Source organism: Adiantum capillus-veneris, chromosome 14, assembly GCF_014529385.1.
Source record: "Adiantum capillus-veneris isolate H3 chromosome 14, ASM1452938v2, whole genome shotgun sequence".
Taxonomy (NCBI): domain Eukaryota; kingdom Viridiplantae; phylum Streptophyta; class Polypodiopsida; order Polypodiales; family Pteridaceae; genus Adiantum; species Adiantum capillus-veneris.
Window position 1 is genome coordinate 114,421,592 of NC_140944.1, and position 22,949 is coordinate 114,444,540.

Below are 22,949 nucleotides of genomic sequence, written 5' to 3' on the forward strand. Positions count from 1 at the left end.
TCTTGGGTGTGTGTGTATGCTAGAATGCAAGAGATGGTAATAGCAATAGGATAAAGGGGCCATATTATGCACCCTTAACATGGGACTGTGCAGATTTCGCATGTCTTGCTCCATTTGATTCGGTTTGTGATTTTAGGTGTTCATACAAAAGATATTATGGTGTGTGGGTGCTTGGCCGGACAAGCCAATAGGGTTCTTGTCATGTAGTCTTCTTGGTCTGTAACCTGATGGCATAATATAAGGAGGTGCTCATGTGCACTTCACAATATATTTCTTGTCAAAAAAAAAACAAAAACAAAGGGGGCTACATATAAGCCTTCATATCTAATTGAGATATTTATACAAAAAGTTGAACACAAAAAATGTGTATATTTCTTTCATTTTAGTTATGTACCCACTCTCAGTGGGCAATGTAGATGCTGAATTCAGCACCCATTATAAAATACATGCCACATCACACTTAACGCTCCATAGCGAAAAACTGTGTAACTTTCCTCATGCCGACAACACTGCCTTTCTTTTGTGTTTTGGACTTTCCTGATAAACCTTTTTCCTCTTTTTTTCCCTTCACATCATCAAACAACAAAAATCGGCATAATCTGGACACAAAATTGGACATAAAATGCTAAATCCCTTCAATACTTACAGCATTAGGCTTTGGATTGAAAAGAGGGACACTTTCATCTATCACTTGGGGCTTTCTCGAGGCTTGAAGATCAACCCTAGGAAAGAAATCCTCTCACTCACTTACTCTCTCAATTGAAGACGGCAAAATCAATGGCCAAGAGCTGTGCAATCATTAAAGGCAATTGACAAACATGAACTGATCCAAGGCAAACCATAAGCCAAACAAGGTTATGCAAATGAGGTAGTCTTTGGTCAACTTAAACACAAGCAAACTTTGAAGAGTAAGGATCCGGTCACGGTTATCAATAAAATGTTACTAATGCAACTATTCCAAAATCAGCATAGCTACAAAAACCCTTGCTTAGTTGCATATAAGACATAGCCGGTGTCAAAAGCTCGAAGGGCTCACAAGGACTACAAAGGTGGTGGGAACTCTCCAAACTTGTCATTATCTTATTGCAAATCGCTTTGAAGCTCTTGCAAGCATTTTGGGTCTTATTTATAGCTCAACTTTGTCTTTTAAGGCCATGTGTAGAGCTCTTGGAGGGACGCAGGCATGTGGCCTTGGAAAATTAGCCCCTCTCCCATCCATGCAAGTCCTCTCATACTCTGTGAAGGGGATCGAGGAGCACCACAGACGGAGAGTGAGAGAGAGAGAAGGAGACACACACACGATGTGGGTGGGAAGACTGTGAAGTGGCAACTCCCCCTATACAGTATACTCACTATAAGTATAGGGTAACAGTGGACGGGCGCCCATGACCTGGGCGACCGGTCAAGGCACATAGGCCTTAACCCCAACAACCTCCCACTTCAAGGCCAATGTGCCTTTAAGCAAGATCTACCAGTGTACAACTAATAGAAGGTGAGATATTCTCTCAACCTATGCCCACTGACTCTCGATGAGCTAGTGCATCCGGCTCTACTGATAGACAAACATCCCGCTGCGGAAGCCACACAGAGCTAGCTCCAAGCTCTACAAAGAGTCTACAAGAGCTCATGCACTCCTGCAAGTATCGGTCCAATACCTGCAAACCTCCCCTATGCTCTATGCCGAGATCAGTCATCGAACAACTAATCAACCCTGCTGCAAATGCTCCCTTTGTAGCTGCTATGTCGGGCCTCGAGATCAACATCTCGTACATGAGGACACCGAACGTTGATGCAACCCTGGCAACCTCTGCCACCTCCAACTCAGAACTCAACTCATGGCAATCCTGTCCCCTATCATAGAGACCATGGCACTCTGACTCTGAGCTCTGGAGTGACTCCTCGTGACCACCACATATCACATGTGTACCAAGAGTATCCATCTGTCCTGAATCTGCATCAAGCTCTGGCATAAGCATATCAAGAAATGACTCCACAATAGCTGACATCTCAGCATCCATGTGAGTAATCTCTGTCATCACCTCTGATGACTCATCCTGCTGTGACTCACTAGAGTTGTCCCGCTCTACCTGTGCATCCGTAGACGCAACCTGCACACCAAGGTCACTACTCTGCACTCCATGCAAAGCATCCTGCAACCCACAAGCAAAAGAGACTCGCCTGCTCTCTCGCTCTCTACCTGGCTGCATGATCACAGAGACAACACCGTCTCTCCCGTGATCCACATGCAATGGGTAACCTGTACCACTCCTGGCACCTCCCGCAATCACTAGCGAATCCAAACGCATCACAAAATCTCGCTCTCGTAGCGAAATCTGACATCCACAATCTCTAAGCTGACCAATCTAGATCAAACTCACTGTCAAATCTGGTACATAGCGCACATGTCGTAACAAGTAAGATGCACCACTCGGTAATGACAATCTCACATCTCCTGCACCTGCTATCGCATGCACCGATCCATCGGTCAAACGTACACTGCGAAGCATCCCGCTAGAATAGCTACAAAACCATTCACGATGCGGCGTGACATGAAACATAGCATCTGCGTCTAGCAACCACTGCGAAGGGAGTGCACTATCCACATGTATAGCATCTCGTCCATAGCTCGAGGTAAAAGTGACATCCCCGTCACTAGTATACTTCGACACTACATCTGCCTCAACTGTCAAAGCAACTAAGTCCATGGCATCACTACATACATCTTTGAGACTGCCATGTCTCCTACGATGTCGCATACGACGAAAACAACGCCGTCTAACGTGTCCAGAATGACCACAATACCAACATGTCACCTGTCAACGTACTCGTGAATGTACATGTCTCACACGAGTCCTTGATGACTCAGATCTATCATACATATCATGTAATCTGCGCCAAAGTGCTCTCGAAGTAGTCTCATACATAACAAGAGCATATACAGATTTCGCAAGGTGCAAAGAGAGCGTAGATAGTGCCATCTCCTCTAGCTCCTGCCACTGATCGTCAGACATGTTTGAAGGTCTACCTGCATCACCACTCAATGGTCGATGCAACCCTCGTTGTGTCAATGCATCAAGCATACACTCTCTCCATGGTGCAAAGTCTGACCCATCAAACATGCACATTTCGGAGGGATCATAATCTGAGCGATCACCTGTCTCTGCCATGAGCACAATGTAGCAAACTAAAAAGCAAAACCACCTCACCAACAACACCTGGAAACTGTCTACCAATATGGCCAGAAACACAATGTAAAACCTGTGAGAACCCTAAACAGAGCCCAAAACTGTCCTGAAAAACAGTCTCTGTGTTTCTAATTTCAAACCCACCTACACTCCGAATCAGAGAATGATTCCTTCTACAAAGTCGTAGAGCTTGAAGCCAGCTCCGTTTTGAACCAAAAAGTTTTGGAATCGGAGCTTTGTAGCTCAAGTTATGAGCAAAACAGTAGACTGCTGACAAACTGCCAAAAACTGAACGACTTTCTTATGTGCTTCTTTGAGCTCATAGAAAAGCTCAAACTCACTTCCCACCTCGATGCGTGAGCTGAATGCATCAATCTCACAATGCTTCCATGTCTATGGAAGCTCCAAGCTCCAGTCTGTCGCCGATGTAGCCGTTGCAAAGCTTGCCGAGAAGAGGGAAGATGCTGTACACAATGGGCTGATCTGTAGAGGAACTGTGGACTGATCTGTGAGCACTAGGAAGCTCCTGAGAGCTCTCCTGCAAGCCTCTGTATGGCTGTTCACAAGCCTCCTCTATTTCTTTGCTCAGATCTGTGACCTCTCCGCCATAGCCGACGAGTTCATCGCGAAGCCGTCCATCTACGCTCTCACACCTGTCGCTCTGATACCAATTGAAGGGGATCGAGGAGCACCACAGACGGAGAGTGAGAGAGAGAGAGAAGGAGACACACACACGATGTGGGTGGGGAGACTGTGAAGTGGTAGCTCCCCCGATACAGTATACTCACTATAAGTATAGGGTAACAGTGGGCGGACGCCCATGACCTGGGCGACCGGTCAAGGCACATAGGCCTTAACCCCAACACTCTGGTGTGCCTCTTCTGTCAGGACAATCAGCTTCGGTCAGGAAATATGTCTCCCCTCTATGCAAGCCTTTTTCTGTTCCGCACAATGGCCCCTTCCCACTGCACTTTGCTTGCCCAAGGTCTGCTCGTAAAACACCTACTACCTGCGTCCTCTCCATATTCTCAGCCAGTAAACTCAGCATCTATCAACACCACCTCTGATCAGTGAAGCATCGATAGAGAGATGCATTGCACCAACAGCAGGCTCTCAAAATGTAAAACGTGCACCAAGTAGTTTGCCACAACGACTGGGATTTGCCAAGAACTTGTGCTCTTGCACCAAAAGCACATCCACATCAACACTGTATGCATGTGCAAATCATGGCTCAACAAAAGCTTCCTAGGATCACTGTTGCTGCTATGATGTAACCGAATGGCATTCCAATTGACCACATGCAAGTCAATCATACCACAATCAAGCAACACCTGAAGCACCACAATGGCATATATCACAATGGTGCCGAGCTTGTTTGGCCAAAGGCATTGACACCAAGCCACCAGGAATCAACATCTTGTGTCAAGGGCCATAGAAGCATCCCTATAATGAAAGAAGCAGGGAGTCCAATACCATGAGCAGTAATAAGAAAGTCAGCAGTGTAAAGTCTCATTAACAGTCTGCTTTGAACGTTCTCTCATGGCCAGCAGATGCTCTCCCACGACCACGATGGATCAACAGAGAAATTGCAAGTAGAAATGGAATGAAATGAAACGATATTTTAACGTCTTCAAAAGGCCAAAGTGACCTATGAGACCAAAAAGTTACAAAGTGGTGAATCTGATACAGTGTCTGTGTAATTACTTCGACAAGTGATCGAAAGGAAACACAGAGATAACTGCAATCTACACACTTGGCAACACTTTTAGTACTTTCAAAAAACCTTTAAGAGAAAGAGAGAAAATCCATGCAACACAAGGAGTGGCGGAGTTCCACCCCTAGACGACACTAGCCACAAGGTGGAACCAAACGTAAATTACTGTACGTATTCGGTACGCAGTCCTGTTTGGATTGAGGTGTAAGGTACGTAAAGATAAGCGGTAAAAAATACTGTAAAATTAGGAAAAAAATAGAAATTTCACAAGAGAAGCCTACAAATATATAAAGTATCACTCTATATGGCTAAATGAAAAGGCCTTCCTGCATTAAACATCAATCAAGTGACCTACCATGGTCCATGATACGAACATGGGACACAATACCAAATTTCAGTGATAGCATGACAGACTCAATACCATAAACTTAAAAGCAACATAGCATTGTAAGGTAAGAGACAATGTACATCATACAAGAGTGAAGATCCAAAGATTGACTAATGATTATCAAACACTACAAATACAAAACTCAACACTACAATCATCCCGGCATGAGAATGACATATCAATGTCTAATGCCAACTACAAAAGCTCATAAACCAACAAGCTGCAAATGCCAAAAGTTAAAACTAACATATAGCATGAATAATACTAGTAAAAACCCAACGGAGTCCTCGGTCAAGAGACTCAAGTCTCTCTCTCTCTCCCAAGACAACTAGCCTAGAACTCACTATCGGATGAAGATGAGCTCTCTGCAAAGGAGAGAATGTCTCCATGTGTCAAGACATTGCCCTCGTCGTCGTACTCTGGCTCCACAATCGTAGAAACCTGTGACTGCTCTGCAACATCCTGAAGATCCTACTCCTTTGTAGAGTGAATGAGACGAATAACCTCATTTGCATGGCCCCATGCTTTGCGGACAGGAAGCTTTCCTTTGCGAATGCTCTCACGTCGTGCAATATATAGATCTGGAACTCGCTCTAGGAGTGGAACATTGTATGCCCGTGCTCGTGATCTGGTCAAACGCCAATCCACACTCTCCAGCTCTCTATGAAGGAGCCAAAGAATCTCCTCCTACTCATCTCTGGTCTGCTGCTCAATGTTCTCAGTAGTGGGATCAGGCACCATCTTAACTTGTGTGGGATCTACCTGCACATAAAAAAAAACCAAACGTACGTTACAAAGAGTTCGATCATAGAATAAAATCGACGAGTTAACAGAACCATATATTTATTATTACCAGCTTTGGTGTCCCCAAAGCATGGTAGGCTCGCACAAGCTTCATGTTGGCTCTACAGTAAACCGACCTCTCTAATTGTGCAGTGCTCAGCCTATTGTGTATTTTGGTGTGGATCAATGAGTAGGCACTTCAGTTGCGCTCACAAGCACCTGCAGAGCAATCCTTCAATTGGAAAATTACATTAATTTAGGGTTTAGTATTTACTTGCAAAAGTGGCAATGGTATAGGGTTTAGTATTTACCTGCGAAAGTAACGCCAGATCTGTAAGCTTTGGAAGACCCTGTCTCCCATAGCTATGCCACCACATCAAAGGAAACTTGGTAGCCTCCTGTCTCAGTGCCACTGGTCGCACAAAGGAAGGGCCTAAGCTATTGATGAAGCTCGTCATCTCAACATCAATCTCCAGCTGTGTGTCCTCGTCATACCTCAACAAGATGTATGAATCGCACAATGCAAGCAAATCTCTATCATGGAATATTTCTAGCTTTTTGTAGAGAGGATGGAGACATGTAGCCATTCCATGTATAGGACGGCTCATGAACGTCCACCGACTCTCCACAATAGCCAGTATGTCATCTCGTTTGCACACAACCATAAAAAAAACAAGCATCTCAGTGTAGCAGCTCTTAGCTACCTAAAAAAAACAATTGCCAACAATTGTCAATGATGCAATCAAGGAAATGTACCGATGTTGAGACAAAGGACACTCGGGCGGCCGGACAAGGTACGACCTATGCTATGGGTGGCCAGCCCAGAGACACCAGCCTAAAGACACTAGTTGTACAAGTATGCCCTAGACCTATGTGAAGCAATAGAGTGGTGTAAGTCTAACACCCCCTCTCAACACTTGATGCTGAACAAACCGCATGAAGCCGAAGATGTGAGACAAATGATAAGGATATTTGTTGTGATGTCTGGAGAAGTCTCCGAGAGATCTCCATGGTAAAGTGCCGTCACGAGAAGTGTAGCAAACTGATGTACTCCCTCGATGAGACTGCACCTCTGTCCAAAAGCTCTCATCAAGAACATGTCTCTAGATGTACTTAGTGTTCTCCAACTAGGAATTGTGCATGTCTCTCCATTAGGGATCCACCATAGTTTGCATCAGGGAATCCCTCAGCTTGAAGAGCCTATGGAGCACCAAATACATATAGGCAAACCTGAGTTTTTAAGGCCGTACCATATCCAACTGGTTGTGGCTCCTGAAGATGGCAAGTGCTTGGTGCTTCTTGCGGAAGCAAGTGGTTGCATCAGACACAATAGGCAGCACCCGAGGAAGTTTCCCTATCCCCTCCATGAGTAAATCAAGGCAATGTGCAACACAGGGGGTCCAAACTATGGATGGACACTCTGTTGAAATCAAGTCACCCATTGCTTTGCAATTTGATGCATTATCAGTGACAACCTGTACCACATTCTCTACGTCAATGTCTTTAATGGCCTGCCGAATGTACATGTAAATGAACTATCATGTGATATGTTCCCCTGTCTTCCTTGCATCCATGGCTCGCAAAAAATAAGTGCCAAGGCAAGATGACACAAGAATGTTGATGATGTGTCGTCGACGTATGTCACTCCACCTATCTGAAATGATTTGTGCACCCAAATTGTTTCCATCATGCCTTCAATGGAACCAAAGCCCTGTCAATCAAAGCCTTCTGCTCATCAAGCATTGTCGTGCGCATTTTCTTGTACTCTAAGCCAGTCCATGTATCTGTGGGACCAACCTGAGCAATAGCCTTCACCATCCTTTTCCATTGGTCAATCCTCAATACATTGAAGGAGATGTTGCACTCAATAAGAGTACGTCTCCATCTCCGCCACCTTTTGTCACTTCTTGATCCAAGATTAAGTATGCACATGCAAGGGCAAGGTGGTCTGCCAAGGCCCTGTGGCATCCTCTGTATCATTAACATCCTCAGAAAACACATCCTCAACATCTTGCATGACACGAGCCCTCTTCTTGCTAGACTGAGCAAGTGCACTAGGTTCACTACTTCCCACCGTTTGATCTTGAGTGTCCGTCTCCCCAAGGTCTCTGAGAAGAGCATCATGAAGAGCGTCTTGTGTAGATTGTTTTCCCCTACCTTTGTTTCCTCCTATCATTGCCGGGAATTTTTCTGCAATCAACTGATCTTTTACAGCAAGAGGCACCTTCTTGCATGCTCCACAATTGACAGTACATCCTATTCTCCTCAAGTGCCTGACGACACGAGTGACTGTGCTCGTCATCTGCATCCCACAGTATTTCAATTGCCAATGTCGCGTACATGATCTAGATTGCCCTGGAGTTTTTACAATCTCGACGACATTGGTGCGAATGTTCTAGAGGGGGTTGGCTTCATGAGGCATGGTGTTTTCTTCTTAAGAAGGGCTCTCACAGACCTGCTCTGCAACTTTTACAGAAACGCACAACTCTCTGCAGTGAATACAGAGAGTTTTGCCCAAACAATAAAGCAATGCCCTATCATTTAGAGATAGGGCATATAGTTCTACGTTAGAGAAATCACAGACCTGCTTTGCAACTTTTGCAGGAACACAACTCTCTACAATTAGGCCAATCAAGGTAGTACCGCACGTACGTATGGATGCCATCCGTACGATACGTCCGTATTGTACATATCTGTACCATACAGATTGCATTCATAGAGAGCATATAGTTCTAGGTTACAGAAATCCAACAAGCCATTCCCCGTGTTGATTGAATTCCCAAGTTAACAGATGTGCGATAGTTTCACCCAAAAACTAACCCCTTGGCCAAACTTAATAATTAATCATTTTTATGATTTACTTTGTTGGGTTTGGTGGACAGTTTGCCCTACCTAGCCCTTGATTGGTTTATAACCCAAATCCCGCCCTATAAAGGGAGCACTTGGCCTAGCAATTGAAGGGGAATTTGGTAGCGCTAGCAAAGGAGCAGATCAGGCCTATTGTCTTTGCAACCAAGCAACCAGTGTTTTCAGATTTCAACCATAGAAGAAGAAGCAAAAGCAACAAAAGAAATTTTATTAACTTACAAAGTCTTGCCAAGTGGCCTATTTTTAAAGAAGAGTTCCCACCAACTTATGGGACCACGTTCGATGGGCCCCAAGTAAACTAGAGAGACTAAATAAAGCAGGACCAGCACACACTCTCTTGCATAATGATTGATGACGTGGCAGAGTTATACGGAATCTGCATTTTACACTGATTGTGGTGACCTGGCACCTGTACGGATTTCCGTGTTATGCACTGACAAGTACTACCATGGAAGTGTACGAAATTCCTTGTTTAGTGCTAGCAGCTTTTGGGCAAGATGCTTTTGGACCAAATGCTTTTGAGTTTGAAGCTTTTCATGTAACTCCTTTTCAAAGGCCAAGGGTCTTTCGAGATGTGTAGAGGGCTCAGTCTCTGGCACGCTTTTGGGTGAAGGTGCAGAGCGCGAGTACTGGCATTGTACTCAGTTCAAGCAATATAAAGAAATACCAAAAGGGACGCCAAGGTTTGGGGCCAGTGCTCTCTTGGGGTGGAACTCCGCCACTACCCGTCTCATGTGTCATCTATCTCTTTCAGTTCAGTTGTTATTTGAAGTGCTTAAAAAGACCAACACTCAAGAAGACCAGGATTTTCTTGGGGGATGATCTCACCCTAACACAGATAGCACACATGCAAGAGAAGATGTCGGAGATCAAGGCAACCAGAGAGAAAGGAAAAATTGCTTTTTACAGAGGAGGGAGTAGTGATTCTCGAAAAAGGCACCGCATGACGGTGCGAGACCTATGGGACAAGCCTAAAACTAGCAGCATGGAATTGTAATCGGTCATTGAAGCTAGATGTGGGCGCCTTTGAAGATAGCTTCAGAGGAAGAGAGTTTTTTTTAATACACAGAGACGCACCAAAATCCCGATGGCCCATTACCTAGAGTCGGGGCATCGTTGGGAGAGTACTTGTAGACGGGAGGTGAGATCAGAGTATAGAGGACGTCCGTCAAGAGGTGTGGCAGTCTTATTTAGGGAGGAGTGCAATCCATCATTCGTATTGTTCGTAGAGATGAGCATGCCAGGTATATGTGGGTCAAGGTGAGAGCAGAGACTAGGAGGCCACTCTACATTGCAATATGCTATTTTCCACCAAGCACATCTTACTATGCATCCCCCAAGGGACAGTCACCGTATATGATTTTGGATGAGGACATATGGGAGTTCTCTACAGATAGGGATGTTATCCTTCTGGGGGACTCTACTGCCAGACGGGCCACTCTCAGACATTCTTCTACGATACCTCAGAGGAGATGTTGAGAGAATTGGATGTCATTGATATGGGTTTGGCCAGGTGTTCGCAAGATGAAGAGCACACTGGTTATGGGGGATATTTTATAGACATGGGGACTGCACATAGACTGGCCATTTTCAATGGCCTACAGAGATTTCCAACATCGAGTGGGTTCACAAAAAAAAGTACGTAGAGAGAGAAAGCTGAAAGGAAATGCGTAGAGAGAGAAAGAGGGTAGAGGGAAAAAAAAACCCAGCTTTGTCCTCTTCTTCACTACTCTATCTCTCTCCCTTTCCTTTTGCGGCCTTCAATCATGAGAAAACAAAATGGCAAGGACGACCCTATGGAGGATGCCATTCAAAAATGCAAAGAAGAAATGAGCGAGTTCATCAGCAAGATCAATCCCCACCTCCTAGGTACTATTAACGCACTAGACGAGCGCGTGGCAGCACAGGAAAGCACGATACATACATACACTTGAGGATAGTGTGAAGGCCCAAGATGAGGAAATCGCACTACTCAAGAAAGAGCTTGCATAGGTGCGATCGTAGAATGTCCTCAAAGAGGGAGAGCTTCAACCCTCAGTAATTGAAGAGCTTGACACGATTTAAGAACAAGTGCGTGCCATCAAAGAAGGTGGGGAGCAACAAAAAGAAATGACGACCTCGTGGGTAGACGTCATCACAAAGACACAACAAAAAGCAAAAAAGGCCGAAAAATGGCTGGAGATTGTCAAGAAAGAAAAGGGCAAGGCAATAACCCCCACCCCCACACCAACCATCATCAACTTGACACTAGAAGAGGAGCAAAGGAGACGTGTGCGGGCCTTACACGTAAGGATATGTGGCCTCAGCGACCAAGATAATGTGGATGAAGAGGTAAAAGAACTCATGACTCTGGTGGGGGTTAACGAGCAGACGCATACGAGGGCCTAGAGAATGGACAATAAGAAAAGTGGGAGCAACGGAGAAACCTCCAAAGAAAGGGTACTCATCCTCCGTTTCCCTTCCATGGAAGCCAAGAAGGACTTCTTGAAGAAGAGACCGACTCTAGAGAAGACTGGCATCTTTCTTGGAGATGACCTCACCCTCTCGCAGATTGCTCATATGCAAGAAGTAATGCTCGAAATTAGAGCAGCAAGGGAGAAAGGTAAGATTGCCTTTTATAGGGATGGAAGGGCGGTGATATTGGAGCGACGCTCCGCATGACGGTGCGAGACCTATGGGACCACACTAAAGATGGCAACCTGGAATTGTAATGGGTCACTCCGACTTGATGTAGGTGCCTTTGAGGATAGTTTCACAGGGAGAGACATCATTTTCACTTCTGAGACGCATCAAGCCCCTGGGCAATTCATGCCACTAGTGAGCGGATATAGATGGGAGACAGCCTGCAGACAACAGGAGACTAAATAGGGGCATCGAGGACGGGGTTCAAGGGGAGTGGCAGTTCTATTCAGGGAGGAGTTGCAACCATTGATATATATAGCGCGCAAGGATGACAGGCTAGGTACATGTGGGTGAGGCTCAACGCAGAGACAGGCAGATACCTCTACATTGCTATTTGTTACTTTCCTCCTAGTACGTCAATATATATGCATCACCTAGAGGACAGTCCCCCTTTGCTATTTTGGATAATGACATATGGGAGTTTTCTAAGGATGGTGACATTATCATACTAGGGAACTTCAATGCTAGGACTGCCCATCACCAAACAATATTTTATGATACTTGCGAGGAGATGCTTAGGGAGCTGGACGTTACAGAGATGGGCCTATACAGACTATCACAAGATGAGTACACTGAGTATGGCAGATACTTGATAGATATGGGAACTGCACATAGATTGGCCATTTTAAGTGGCCTACAAAGATTCTCAACAGCTGGAGGTTTTACTTGCTTTCCACACCAACATGGTGCTAGTACAGTGGATTATGTAATGGCCCAGCCAGGTCTCATTCCATTCTTTTAGGACTTCATGGTAGCCACTAGGCTAGTTGGAGTGGCAGTTGATCATGCTATCCTATCTTTCACCCTGACGTTTCAGTTCAGTGCAACTCCAGGAGAGGTGCCCACGCATACTCGGTACACCTTCATGAAGGAGACGGATTCTGTGTATATGGATAAATATACAGACAGCTATGCACTCAAGAGCCAAGACGGCCACTAGCTGAACTCACACAGATATTGACAGAGACGCTCCATGATGCAACATCAGAGGCATACCCCCACAATCAACCTACACGGAACACTCTGAGAGCATGCCCCAGAACAGTGTATGACGAGGAATGTAGAGAAACGAGGATCAAATTACAAAGGGAAGTGCTCATGGGTATTACCACACATAGACAGTCACGGATTATCTTTCGCCGCCTAGTGCGACAAAAGAAAAGGGCTCATCTATCTCACCTAGAGCGGGATCTGTATCAGCTATTTATGACTCAAGACTCAAGCGAAGCATGGAGGCTATTGAACGAGCATTCACCACCACCAACGGTCACTTCCACAGAGATGTGGGGGGAATATGCCGCATCCCTCTACACAACATCAAGGCAACCACCTTTGCAAGACCCACTAGAGACATGCCCGGAAACATGTTCTTTCTTTACTGCCGAGAGGGTAAGGAAAGCCATTGACAGGATGAAGACAAGGAGAGCACATGATCATGATGGTCTGGTAGCAAAGCACTAATCTACATTGTTCTATCGACCAGAGGTTGTTCACCTTGGAGACCTGATGCGGTTATGACTATGACCGGATAACTATGACCGGGCGTGATTGGCATTCGCTCCTCTACATTTTCACGGGCATTCGGAGGGCGCAATGGACATCGCAAGACGTGTGGTGCTTTACCAACCGTTGGACCCTATCTCCGGGTGATCCGATTTCAGGGGGGGGGCTGTTAAAAACAAAAGAGAACTCTTCCCGAGGCCCCCGCAGATGTCTCCGAATTCAGTCACGTTGCCGTCCACCACCACGTCCCGGTACGGGAATATTCACCCGATACCCTTTCAATGAACGCACGCATTGCGCCCTTGACAAAGGACTACCCCATCTCTTCGGATCGACTAACCCATGTCCAATGGCTGTTCACATGGAACCTTTCTCCACTTCGGTCTTCAAAGTTCTCATTTGAATATTTGCTACTACAACCAAGATCTGAACTGGGGGCCGTTTCACTCGAGCTCACACCGAGAGCTGCGCCACGACCCCGACGCCCTCCTACTCATCGAGGTCTCGCACTCGCCCCGATGGCCGGGTATAGGTTGCACATTTCAACGCTATCCATTTTCGGGGCTAGTTGATTCGGCAGGTGAGTTGTTACACACTCCTTAGCGGATTTCGACTTCCATGACCACCGTCTTGCTGTCTTAATCAATCAACACTCTTTGTGGGATCTAGGTTAGCGCACAGTTCAGCACCGTAACCCGGCTTTCGGTTCATCCCGCATCGCTAGTTCTGCTTACCGAAAATGGCGCACTTGGAGCTCGCATTCTGCACCGGGGTTCAACAGAGCAACCCCGGCCGCTTACCTATTTAGAGTTTGAGAATAGGTCAAGGGTGTTTCACCCCCGATGCCTCTAATCATTCGCTTTACCTGATAAAACTGCGAAGAGCTCCAGCTATCCTGAAGGAAACTTTGGAGGGAACCAGCTACTAGATGGTTCGATTAGTCTATCGCCCCTATACCCAAGTCTGACAAACGATTTGCACATCAGTATCGCTACCAGCCTCCACCAGAGTTTCCTCTCGCTTCGCCTTGCTCAAGCATAGTTCACCATCTTTTGGGTCCCAGCAGGTACGCTCCCACTCAAACCTTTCACAGAAGATCGCGGTCGGTCGATGGTGGACCCCCGAGGAGAATCCCACCTATCAAGTTACATGCACCTCCGTGGGATTGCCACCCACCGGCTCCCGTATATGTTAGACTCCTTGGTTCGTGTTTCAAGACAGGTCACATGAAATGAGCGAGTTCATCAGCAAGATCAATCCCCACCTCCTAGGTACTATTAACGCACTAGACGAGCGCGTGGCGGCACATGAAAGCACGATACATACACTTGAGGATAGTGTGAAGGCCCAAGATGAGGAAATCGCACTACTCAAGAAAGAGCTTGCATAGGTGCGATCGTAGAATGTCCTCAAAGAGGGAGAGCTTCAACCCTCAGTAATTGAAGAGCTTGACACGATTTAAGAACAAGTGCGTGCCATCAAAGAAGGTGGGGAGCAACAAAAAGAAATGACGACCTCGTGGGTAGACGTCATCACAAAGACACAACAAAAAGCAAAAAAGGCCGAAAAATGGCTGGAGATTGTCAAGAAAGAAAAGGGCAAGGCAATAACCCCCACCCCCACACCAACCATCATCAACTTGACACTAGAAGAGGAGCAAAGGAGACGTGTGCGGGCCTTACACATAAGGATATGTGGCCTCAGAGACCAAGATAATGTGGATGAAGAGGTAAAAGAACTCATGACTCTGGTGGGGGTTAACGAGCAGACGCATACGAGGGCCTAGAGAATGGACAATAAGAAAAGTGGGAGCAACGGAGAAACCTCCAAAGAAAGGGTACTCATCCTCCGTTTCCCTTCCATGGAAGCCAAGAAGGACTTCTTGAAGAAGAGACCGACTCTAGAGAAGACTGGCATCTTTCTTGGAGATGACCTCACCCTCTCGCAGATTGCTCATATGCAAGAAGTAATGCTCGAAATTAGAGCAGCAAGGGAGAAAGGTAAGATTGCCTTTTATAGGGATGGAAGGGCGGTGATATTGGAGCGACGCTCCGCATGACGGTGCGAGACCTATGGGACCACACTAAAGATGGCAACCTGGAATTGTAATGGGTCACTCCGCCTTGATGTAGGTGCCTTTGAGGATAGTTTCACAGGGAGAGACATCATTTTCACTTCTGAGACGCATCAAGCCCCTGGGCAATTCATGCCACTAGTGAGCGGATATAGATGGGAGACAGCCTGCAGACAGCAGGAGACTAAATAGGGGCATCGAGGACGGGGTTCAAGGGGAGTGGCAGTTCTATTCAGGGAGGAGTTGCAGCCATTGATATATATAGCGTGCAAGGATGACAGGCTAGGTACATGTGGGTGAGGCTCAACGCAGAGACAGGCATATACCTCTACATTGCTATTTGTTACTTTCCTCCTAGTACGTCAGTGTATATGCATCACCTAAACGACAGTCCCCCTTTGCTATTTTGGATAATGACATATGAGAGTTTTCTAAGGATGGTGACTTTATCATACTAGGGGACTTCAATGCTAGGATTGCCTATCACCAAACAATATTTTATGATACTTGCGAGGAGATGCTTAAGAAGCTGGACGTTACAGAGATGGGCCTATCCAGACTATCACAAGATGAGTACACTGAGTATGGCAGATACTTGATAGATATGGGAACTGCACATAGATTGGCCATTTTAAGTGGCCTACAACGATTCTCAACAGCTTGAGGTTTTACTTGCTTTCCACACCAACATGGAGCTAGTACAGTGGATTATGTAATGGCCCAGCCAGGTCTCATTCCATTCTTTTAGGACTTGATGGTGGGCACTAGGCTAGTTGGAGTAGCAGTTCATCATGCTATCCTGTCTTTCACACTGATGTTTCAGTTCAACGCAGCTCCATTAGGAGAGGTGCCACGCATACTCGGTACACTTTCATGAGGGAGACGGATTCTGTGTATATGGATGAGATAAAGAGACAGCTATGCACTCAAGAGCCGGGACGGCCACTAGCTGAACTCACTCAGAAATTGACAGAGACGCTCCATGATGCAACATCAGAGGCATACCTCCACAATCAGCCTACACGGAACAAGCTCAGAGCATGCCCGAGAACAGTTGGTATGACAAGGAATGTAGAGAGACGAGGATCAAATTACAGAGGGAAGTGCTCATGGGTATTACCACACATAAACAGTCACGGATTATCTTTCGCCGCCTAGTGCGACGAAAGAAAAGGGCTGATCTATCTCACCTAGAGCGCGATCTGTATGAGCTATTTATGAGTCAAGACTCAAGCGATGCATGGAGGCTATTCTACGAGAATTCACCACCACCAGCGGTCACTTCCACAGAGACTTGGGGGGAATATGCCGCATCCCTCTACACAGCATCAAGGCAACCACCTTTGCCGGACCCACTAGAGACATGCCCGGAAACATGTTCTTTCTTTACTGCCGAGAGGGTAAGGAAAGCCATTGACAAGATGAAGACAAGGAGAGCACATGATCATGATGGTCTGGTAGCAAAGCACTAATCTACATTGTTCTATCGACCAGAGGCTGTTCACCTTGGAGACTTGCTGCGGTTATGACTATGACCGGGCATGATCGGCATTCGCTCCTTTAGATTTTCACGGGCCTTCGAGGGGCACACTGGACACCGCGAGACGTGCGGTGCTTTACCAACCGTTGGACCCTATCTCCGGGTGATCCGATTTCAGGGTGGGGGGGCTATTAAAAAGAAAAGAGAACTCTTCCAAGGGCCCCCGCCGACATCTCCGGATTCGGTCACGTTGCCGTCCACAGCCACGTCCCGGTTCAGGAATATTAACCCGATTCCCTTTCAATGAACGGCACGCATTGTGCCCTTGACAAAGGACTACCCCATCTCTTCAGATCGACTAACCCATGTCCAATGGCTGTTCACATGGAACCTTTCTCCACTTCGGTCTTCAAAGTTCTCATTTGATTATTTGCTACTACCACCAAGATCTGAACTTGGGGCCTGTTCACTCGAGCTCACACCCAGAGCTGCGCCACGACCCCGACACCCTCCTACTCATCGAGGTCTCACACTCGCCCCGATGGCCGGGTATAGGTTGCACATTTCAGCGCTATCCATTTTCGAGGCTAGTTGATTCGGCAGGTGAGTTGTTACACACTCCTTAGCGGATTTCGACTTCCATGACCACCGTCTTGCTATCTTAATCAATCAACACCCTTTGTGGGATCTAGGTTAGCGCACAGTTCAGCACCGTAACCCGGCTTTCGATTCATCCCGCATCGCTAGTTCTGCTTACCAAAAATGGCGCACTTGGAGCTCGCATTTTGCATCGGGGTTGAGAAGAGCAACCCTGGCCGCTTACCTATTTAAAGTTTGAGAATAGGTCCAAGGTGTTTCACCCCCCATGCCTCTAATCATTCGCTTTTCCTTATAAAACTGCGAAGAGCTCCAGCTATCCTGAGGGAAACTTTGGAGGGACCGAGCTACTAGATGGTTCGATTAGTCTTTCGCCCCTATACCCAAGTCTGACAAACGATTTGCACATCAGTATCGCTACGAGCCTCCACCAGAGTTTCCTCTGGCTTCTCCTTGCTCAGGCATAGTTCACCATCTTTTGGGTCCCAACAGGTACGCTCCCACTCAAACCTTTCACAGAAGATCGCGGTCGGTCGATGGTGGACCCCCGAGGAGGATCCCACCTGTCAGGTTACATGCACCTCCGTGGGTTTGCCACCCACCGACTCCCGTACATGTTAGACTCCTTGGTCCGTGTTTCAAGACGGGTCGGATGGAAAGCGCAAAGCGCCAACGTCTCGAGCGCGCACGGCGGACCGTGTTTAAGGCCGAGGCGCCGACGATGGTGAGCTCCCGCCCAGGCCGCGCTGTGATCAAGGAACGCGGCGAGCATTTTCCCTGCCGGGAGCTACCTGCGGCTTGTATCGATACGGAAGGTCCCAAACCCGTGTGCCTAGACGTGAGACGAGGTGCGGCCGAGCCGACGGGCTTTGTTCTTGGGCGTTGCGGTGCGTTTCCCTCGACAGGGAGGTGCTCGGTGCGAGCCGGCAACGTTGCCGAAGCGACACCAGCGTCCCTCGCCCCGGCCCGACCTCGGGATGTTTCATGCAAGACAACGCGGACGGCGTTGGAAGCGCCAGGGCGCCGCCGCCTCGGTGCCGGGAGACGGAGCCGCGTCCGCGGGAAGGCGAGCCGGCCTTCGATTGTCGAGAACCGAGGACCCTGTCCTCCCATATTTTTTTTCGGTCTCGGGAAGTACGTGTTGAACGGCATGCTTCCGTGCGGTGGCTTTGCTCAGTGTTGGACGGCCGGGCGTTGGCGGGTCGTACTTTTTGGTGGACGAGGACTCTGTGCGACGGCACGTGCTTTGTTGTGGCCTCGGCTGCGACCCTCCTTGGGGGGTGGCGGGCATGCGCCGCCGCACAATAGCCCACCCTGCCGACGCCCGGCCCTCCTACAGTGGGGCGGGTTCAACCGTGCCGTCGCGTGCGACCTTGACGTGGCCCCCCGCGTTCGATCTCCCTTTCTCCCCCCCGGGTCTAGGGTTAACCCCGACGCCATTGTGCCGACGGAGGTGCCTCCGCATCCAAACCGCCGAGGAGCGGCGATGTCCCGAACACGCTCCCCGAGTACGAGGTACGCCCTCTGCGGGGATTGGCTTCTACGGCCGAGGCGTGGCCGAGGAGCGAGGGGGGGAGGGGACGAGCACCGTCCCCCCTCCCGCCAAGGCCCGAAAACGAACGCACGGACCTCAGATCAGGCAAGGTTACCCGTTGAGTTTAAGCATATCACTAAGCGGAGGAGAAGAAACTAACCAAGATTTCCCTAGTAGCGGCGAGCGAACCGGAAAGAGCCCAGCTTGAGAATCGCGCAGCCCCGCCGTGAGAATTGTAGTCTGGAGAGGCTCCTCTGCGACGGACCAGGCCCAAGTCCCTTGGAAAGGGGCGTCAGAGAGGGTGAGAGCCATGTCAAGCTCCGACCTTGTCGCTCCACGAGGCGCCGTCGACGAGTCGGGCTGTTTGGAAATGCAGCCCTAAGTGGGTGGTAGATTCCATCCAAGGCACTTTCGTTCTTGATTAATGAAAACATCCTTGGCAAATGCTTTTGCAGTAGTTCGTCTTTCATAAATCCAAGAATTTCACCTTTGACAATGAAATACGAATGCCATGCCAGAGACATGCTTGCAGAGCTTCTTGTTATGATGTTTAATTGAGCCATGTATGAAGGCTTTCCTGAGACTTGGAGTATGTCTACGATTGTGCCTATTTTAAGTCAAGAGATCCCATGATTCCCGGGAATTATTGCACCATCATGGTTGGTCACACATTGGCTAGGCTATATGCATCCGTTCTTGAGCAGGAGCTGAGTAGATGGGCAGAGCGAGAGGGCATACGAGCACCAGGGCAAGCAAGATTCAGGAGAGGTTTCTCCACTCGACCCAATTCTGACGCTCAGAGCTATTATTGAGAAGGGTAGACACCATGGCAAGAGGATCTATTGTAGCTTTGTGGATTTCCGCAAAGCCTTCGACACAGTGCCGAGAGCCAGACTTATACGCAGACTACAGGACATGGGTGTGCCTATAGAGCTGATATGGGGTATTCTGGCTTTATACAGGACAGTGATGGGGCAGGTACGCACTACTAAGGGAATGTCTGACATGGTCCACTCCACTATTGGAGTGAAGCAGGGATGCCCCCTATCTCCGACTCCTTTTGGGATGTATGTGCATGAGTTTTCAGACTATGTAGAGCGTCAGGGAGACAAAGGGGCTCAGCTAGCAGCGACATGGATTCCGTTGTTACTATATGCTGATGATATTGTGTTGATTTTTGACTCTCCAGAGGGGATGCAGCGTCATTTAGATGCTTTGAATACGTTTTCTCATGACAGTGGATTGTCTGTCAACCTTGGGAAAACCAAGGTTATGGTGTTCAACACCACATCACAGTGGGTCAGGAGGTCAGCACCCACATTTACGTATGGCCGGGAGACTGTGGAGTACACAGATGCATATACCTATCTTGGGGTAGTTTTCGGTGGACCGGTGTTTTCACTGAGCAGAGCATCAGAGACTAGACTGACGAGAGCATATGCAACCTTGGGAGGATTGGAGAGGATGTGTTCGTAGGTTCAGTTTCAAGAACCGCGAACAAAGCTATGGCTTTTTGACACTCTAGTGACCTCAGCTATGCTCTACGGAGTTCACATATGGGGACCCTCAGTAGACCATCATGGGAGAACTGGCAACGCAGATGGATGGAGATGTATGGAGAGGCCTCTGGTGTCTATGATCGCTCGGATGATTCGGGCTAAGGCCTCAATGCCGCATGAGATTATCCGAGCCGAGCTAGCCGCCCCCCCCCCCCCCCCTAATGGTTGACGCATTGCCTAGATCAGTATCCTTTATCAACAGCTTATGGGATCTCACCAGGGACAGATATGCTCGGCTTGTCCTAGAGCCATCTCGACAACTAGTGTCACATGGTTTCAACATGGATAGATTGCCTCCGTTTCAATACTCCTTAGATGCACCCTCCCTCTCTCTCACACGGACAGAGACCACCAGACTCATACGCGAGGATCTGATTTAGCTAGATACCAAGAGCACATTGCACATGGATACAGTCGACACAGGAGTTGGGAACGAAGATGGCCTTTTACAGAGAGCATCTTCTCCAACTTACGGAGGACGGTTTTGTGACTAGGCCTGCATACATGGATACGCACTTATCTCATGGGATACGATGCGCTATTGGGCAAATACGCACATCCTCACAACAGCTCCAGATCGAGATTGGCCGATTTCGAGGGGTGCCAGCAGTGGCCAGGATGTCACCTATGTCGCTTAGAACCAGAGACAGAGTTGCACTACACGTCATTGCCCGGCGTACTATGAGATACGCGGCCGCTTCCACTGTTTGTTGAGAGAGGGCTTCGAACCATTTTCTAGAGTTATGAGATACTAGGATCAGAGATGTCTCGGATTGTTCCTGCTAGAGATACGCAGACTCGGGGAGAGCTTGCTGAGGACGTCAGGGGAGAGACAGTCTCAGAGACGAATCACAGATTTCTTTACACAAGCCAGGGGAGAGGCAGAGGAGCAATCACCACGCAGATCTCAGAGCGCACCCACACTAGAGGTACGTTGATTGACAGAGCCATGGCTAGGCAGATCCAGATGCCCACGACCTCGAGGGGTCTCCACCATCAACGAAGGTTGCTGCAGAAGATACACATCACTCTAGCTCGACATGCAAGACGCCCAACCAAAGTACTGACCATGGAGGATGTGGATGAGATTCGACAACCACCGATGAGAGATTTCATTTGACCCCCCCCCCCCAATCTCAATCCCAAATCAGCTTCAGATTCATTTCCTTTTCCTTAATGTTTCTAGTGTTAGTTCTTTGTACTTTCTGTACTCAGACATGATATCCGATTCACCAATTGTAACTTTTTGGTCTCATAAGTCATTTTGGCCTTTCAGAGACGTTAATATAGCATTTCATTTCATTTCTCTCTCTTTGTTTTTGATACCACAGCTATCCCGACACTTCTCTATGGGACAGCTATCTGGGGGCCAAGCATCTACCATGCATGGAGGCAGCCATTGACCGACACTGAGAGGGAGTATAACGATAAATGGAAGCATATGCAGAGACCTTTGATCATGATGCTATCATGCATGATAAGGGCGAAGACCAAGAGATCATTCATGCAAAGATCTGTGCATCGCCAATGGTGGTCAAGGCCTTGTTTCAGGCAGTGACCTTCCTCCACAGATTATGGGAGCTCCCTCGAGACAGATATCAACGACTGACGTTGGCCTCATCCATGCAGTTAGCAGCCGAGGGTGACAAACATTGCTAGTATGCCCATATGAGCACTTGGATGAGTTTACATAACATGGAGGTTGATAGACTACCTCCGTTTGAGTACAGTCTAGACTGCCCTATACTCGAACTCAGCCGATCAAATCTGAACAGGATCATTAGAGCTTACATATTGAGGTGAGACAGAGAGATGACTTGGATTAAACCAACTCTTCCCCATGGCCTAAGAACGACATGCTACCAATGAGACTTTCTCCGGCGGCTCTCTCCAGATTGTTTTATCCAGCTGAGCTATATGGATACTCAGCTCTCACATGGTTTACAAACGCCTATTGGACAAATCCACACTTCATCACACCAGCTAAGGATAGAGACAGGCAGGTGGGAGGGTATAAAGGCAGAGGATAGTCTATTAGCCGTATGAGAGAGCCAGAGACGGCGGGAACTATATTTGCAAATGTACAGTATACTATGACATCAGGGGCATGTATCACCATCTATTTTGAGAGGTTTCAGCGGTTGAGACGGGCTCTGCAATTTGTGGATCAGAGATGCTTGAGGCTCTTCCTCTTGAAGCCCCAAAGACATAGTACAGCCATTCTGCGGAAAAAGAGATCTCATCAGCCAGGCCCAACTAGGCAGAGCATGATTATGGAATACTTTATCACCCAACAGTAAAGTACAATTGTTGCCAATACCACATGAACTTAATCAACACCAGTAGGAATACACCATTGGAAACCTTCACCATTAAGAGGAGTCACTGGTGATAGGGACACATGCTCTCAATCGAGCGAGACGTTCATGTCTACCAAGGAGAGGACCCAGAAACCCCCATTTCCCTCTGATCAAAGACTATTTTTGAGTGTCATAGGAGGAGGATGCCATAGCACATTGAGGAGGGTAATACCACATTGAGAGAGCAAATTTTTGCGATATCCTGTGCATTTTCTAGCAATA

The 22,949-nt window shown here is 47.7% G+C and overlaps 1 protein-coding gene and 2 pseudogenes across 2 annotated transcripts in view; all 3 read right to left on the minus strand.

Annotated features, from left to right (window-relative positions):
• Positions 1 to 230: 230 nt before the first annotated feature.
• LOC147442969 (ribonuclease H2 subunit B) overlaps positions 231 to 22,949 on the minus strand; it is a 165,674-nt gene continuing 142,955 nt past the window's right edge. For both annotated transcript variants that reach the window (XM_086529758.1, XM_086529759.1), the window contains 2 exons: positions 647 to 722; positions 231 to 565 (listed from right to left, as the gene is read on the minus strand). In XM_086529758.1, the coding sequence (XP_086385884.1) occupies positions 461 to 565; positions 647 to 722 (181 nt within the window). In that variant the 3' untranslated portion in view covers positions 231 to 460. The remainder of the gene's footprint in view (positions 566 to 646; positions 723 to 22,949) is intronic.
• On the minus strand, positions 13,098 to 14,328 carry LOC147442970 (25S ribosomal RNA; annotated as a pseudogene).
• Positions 16,686 to 17,905, minus strand: LOC147442971 (25S ribosomal RNA; annotated as a pseudogene).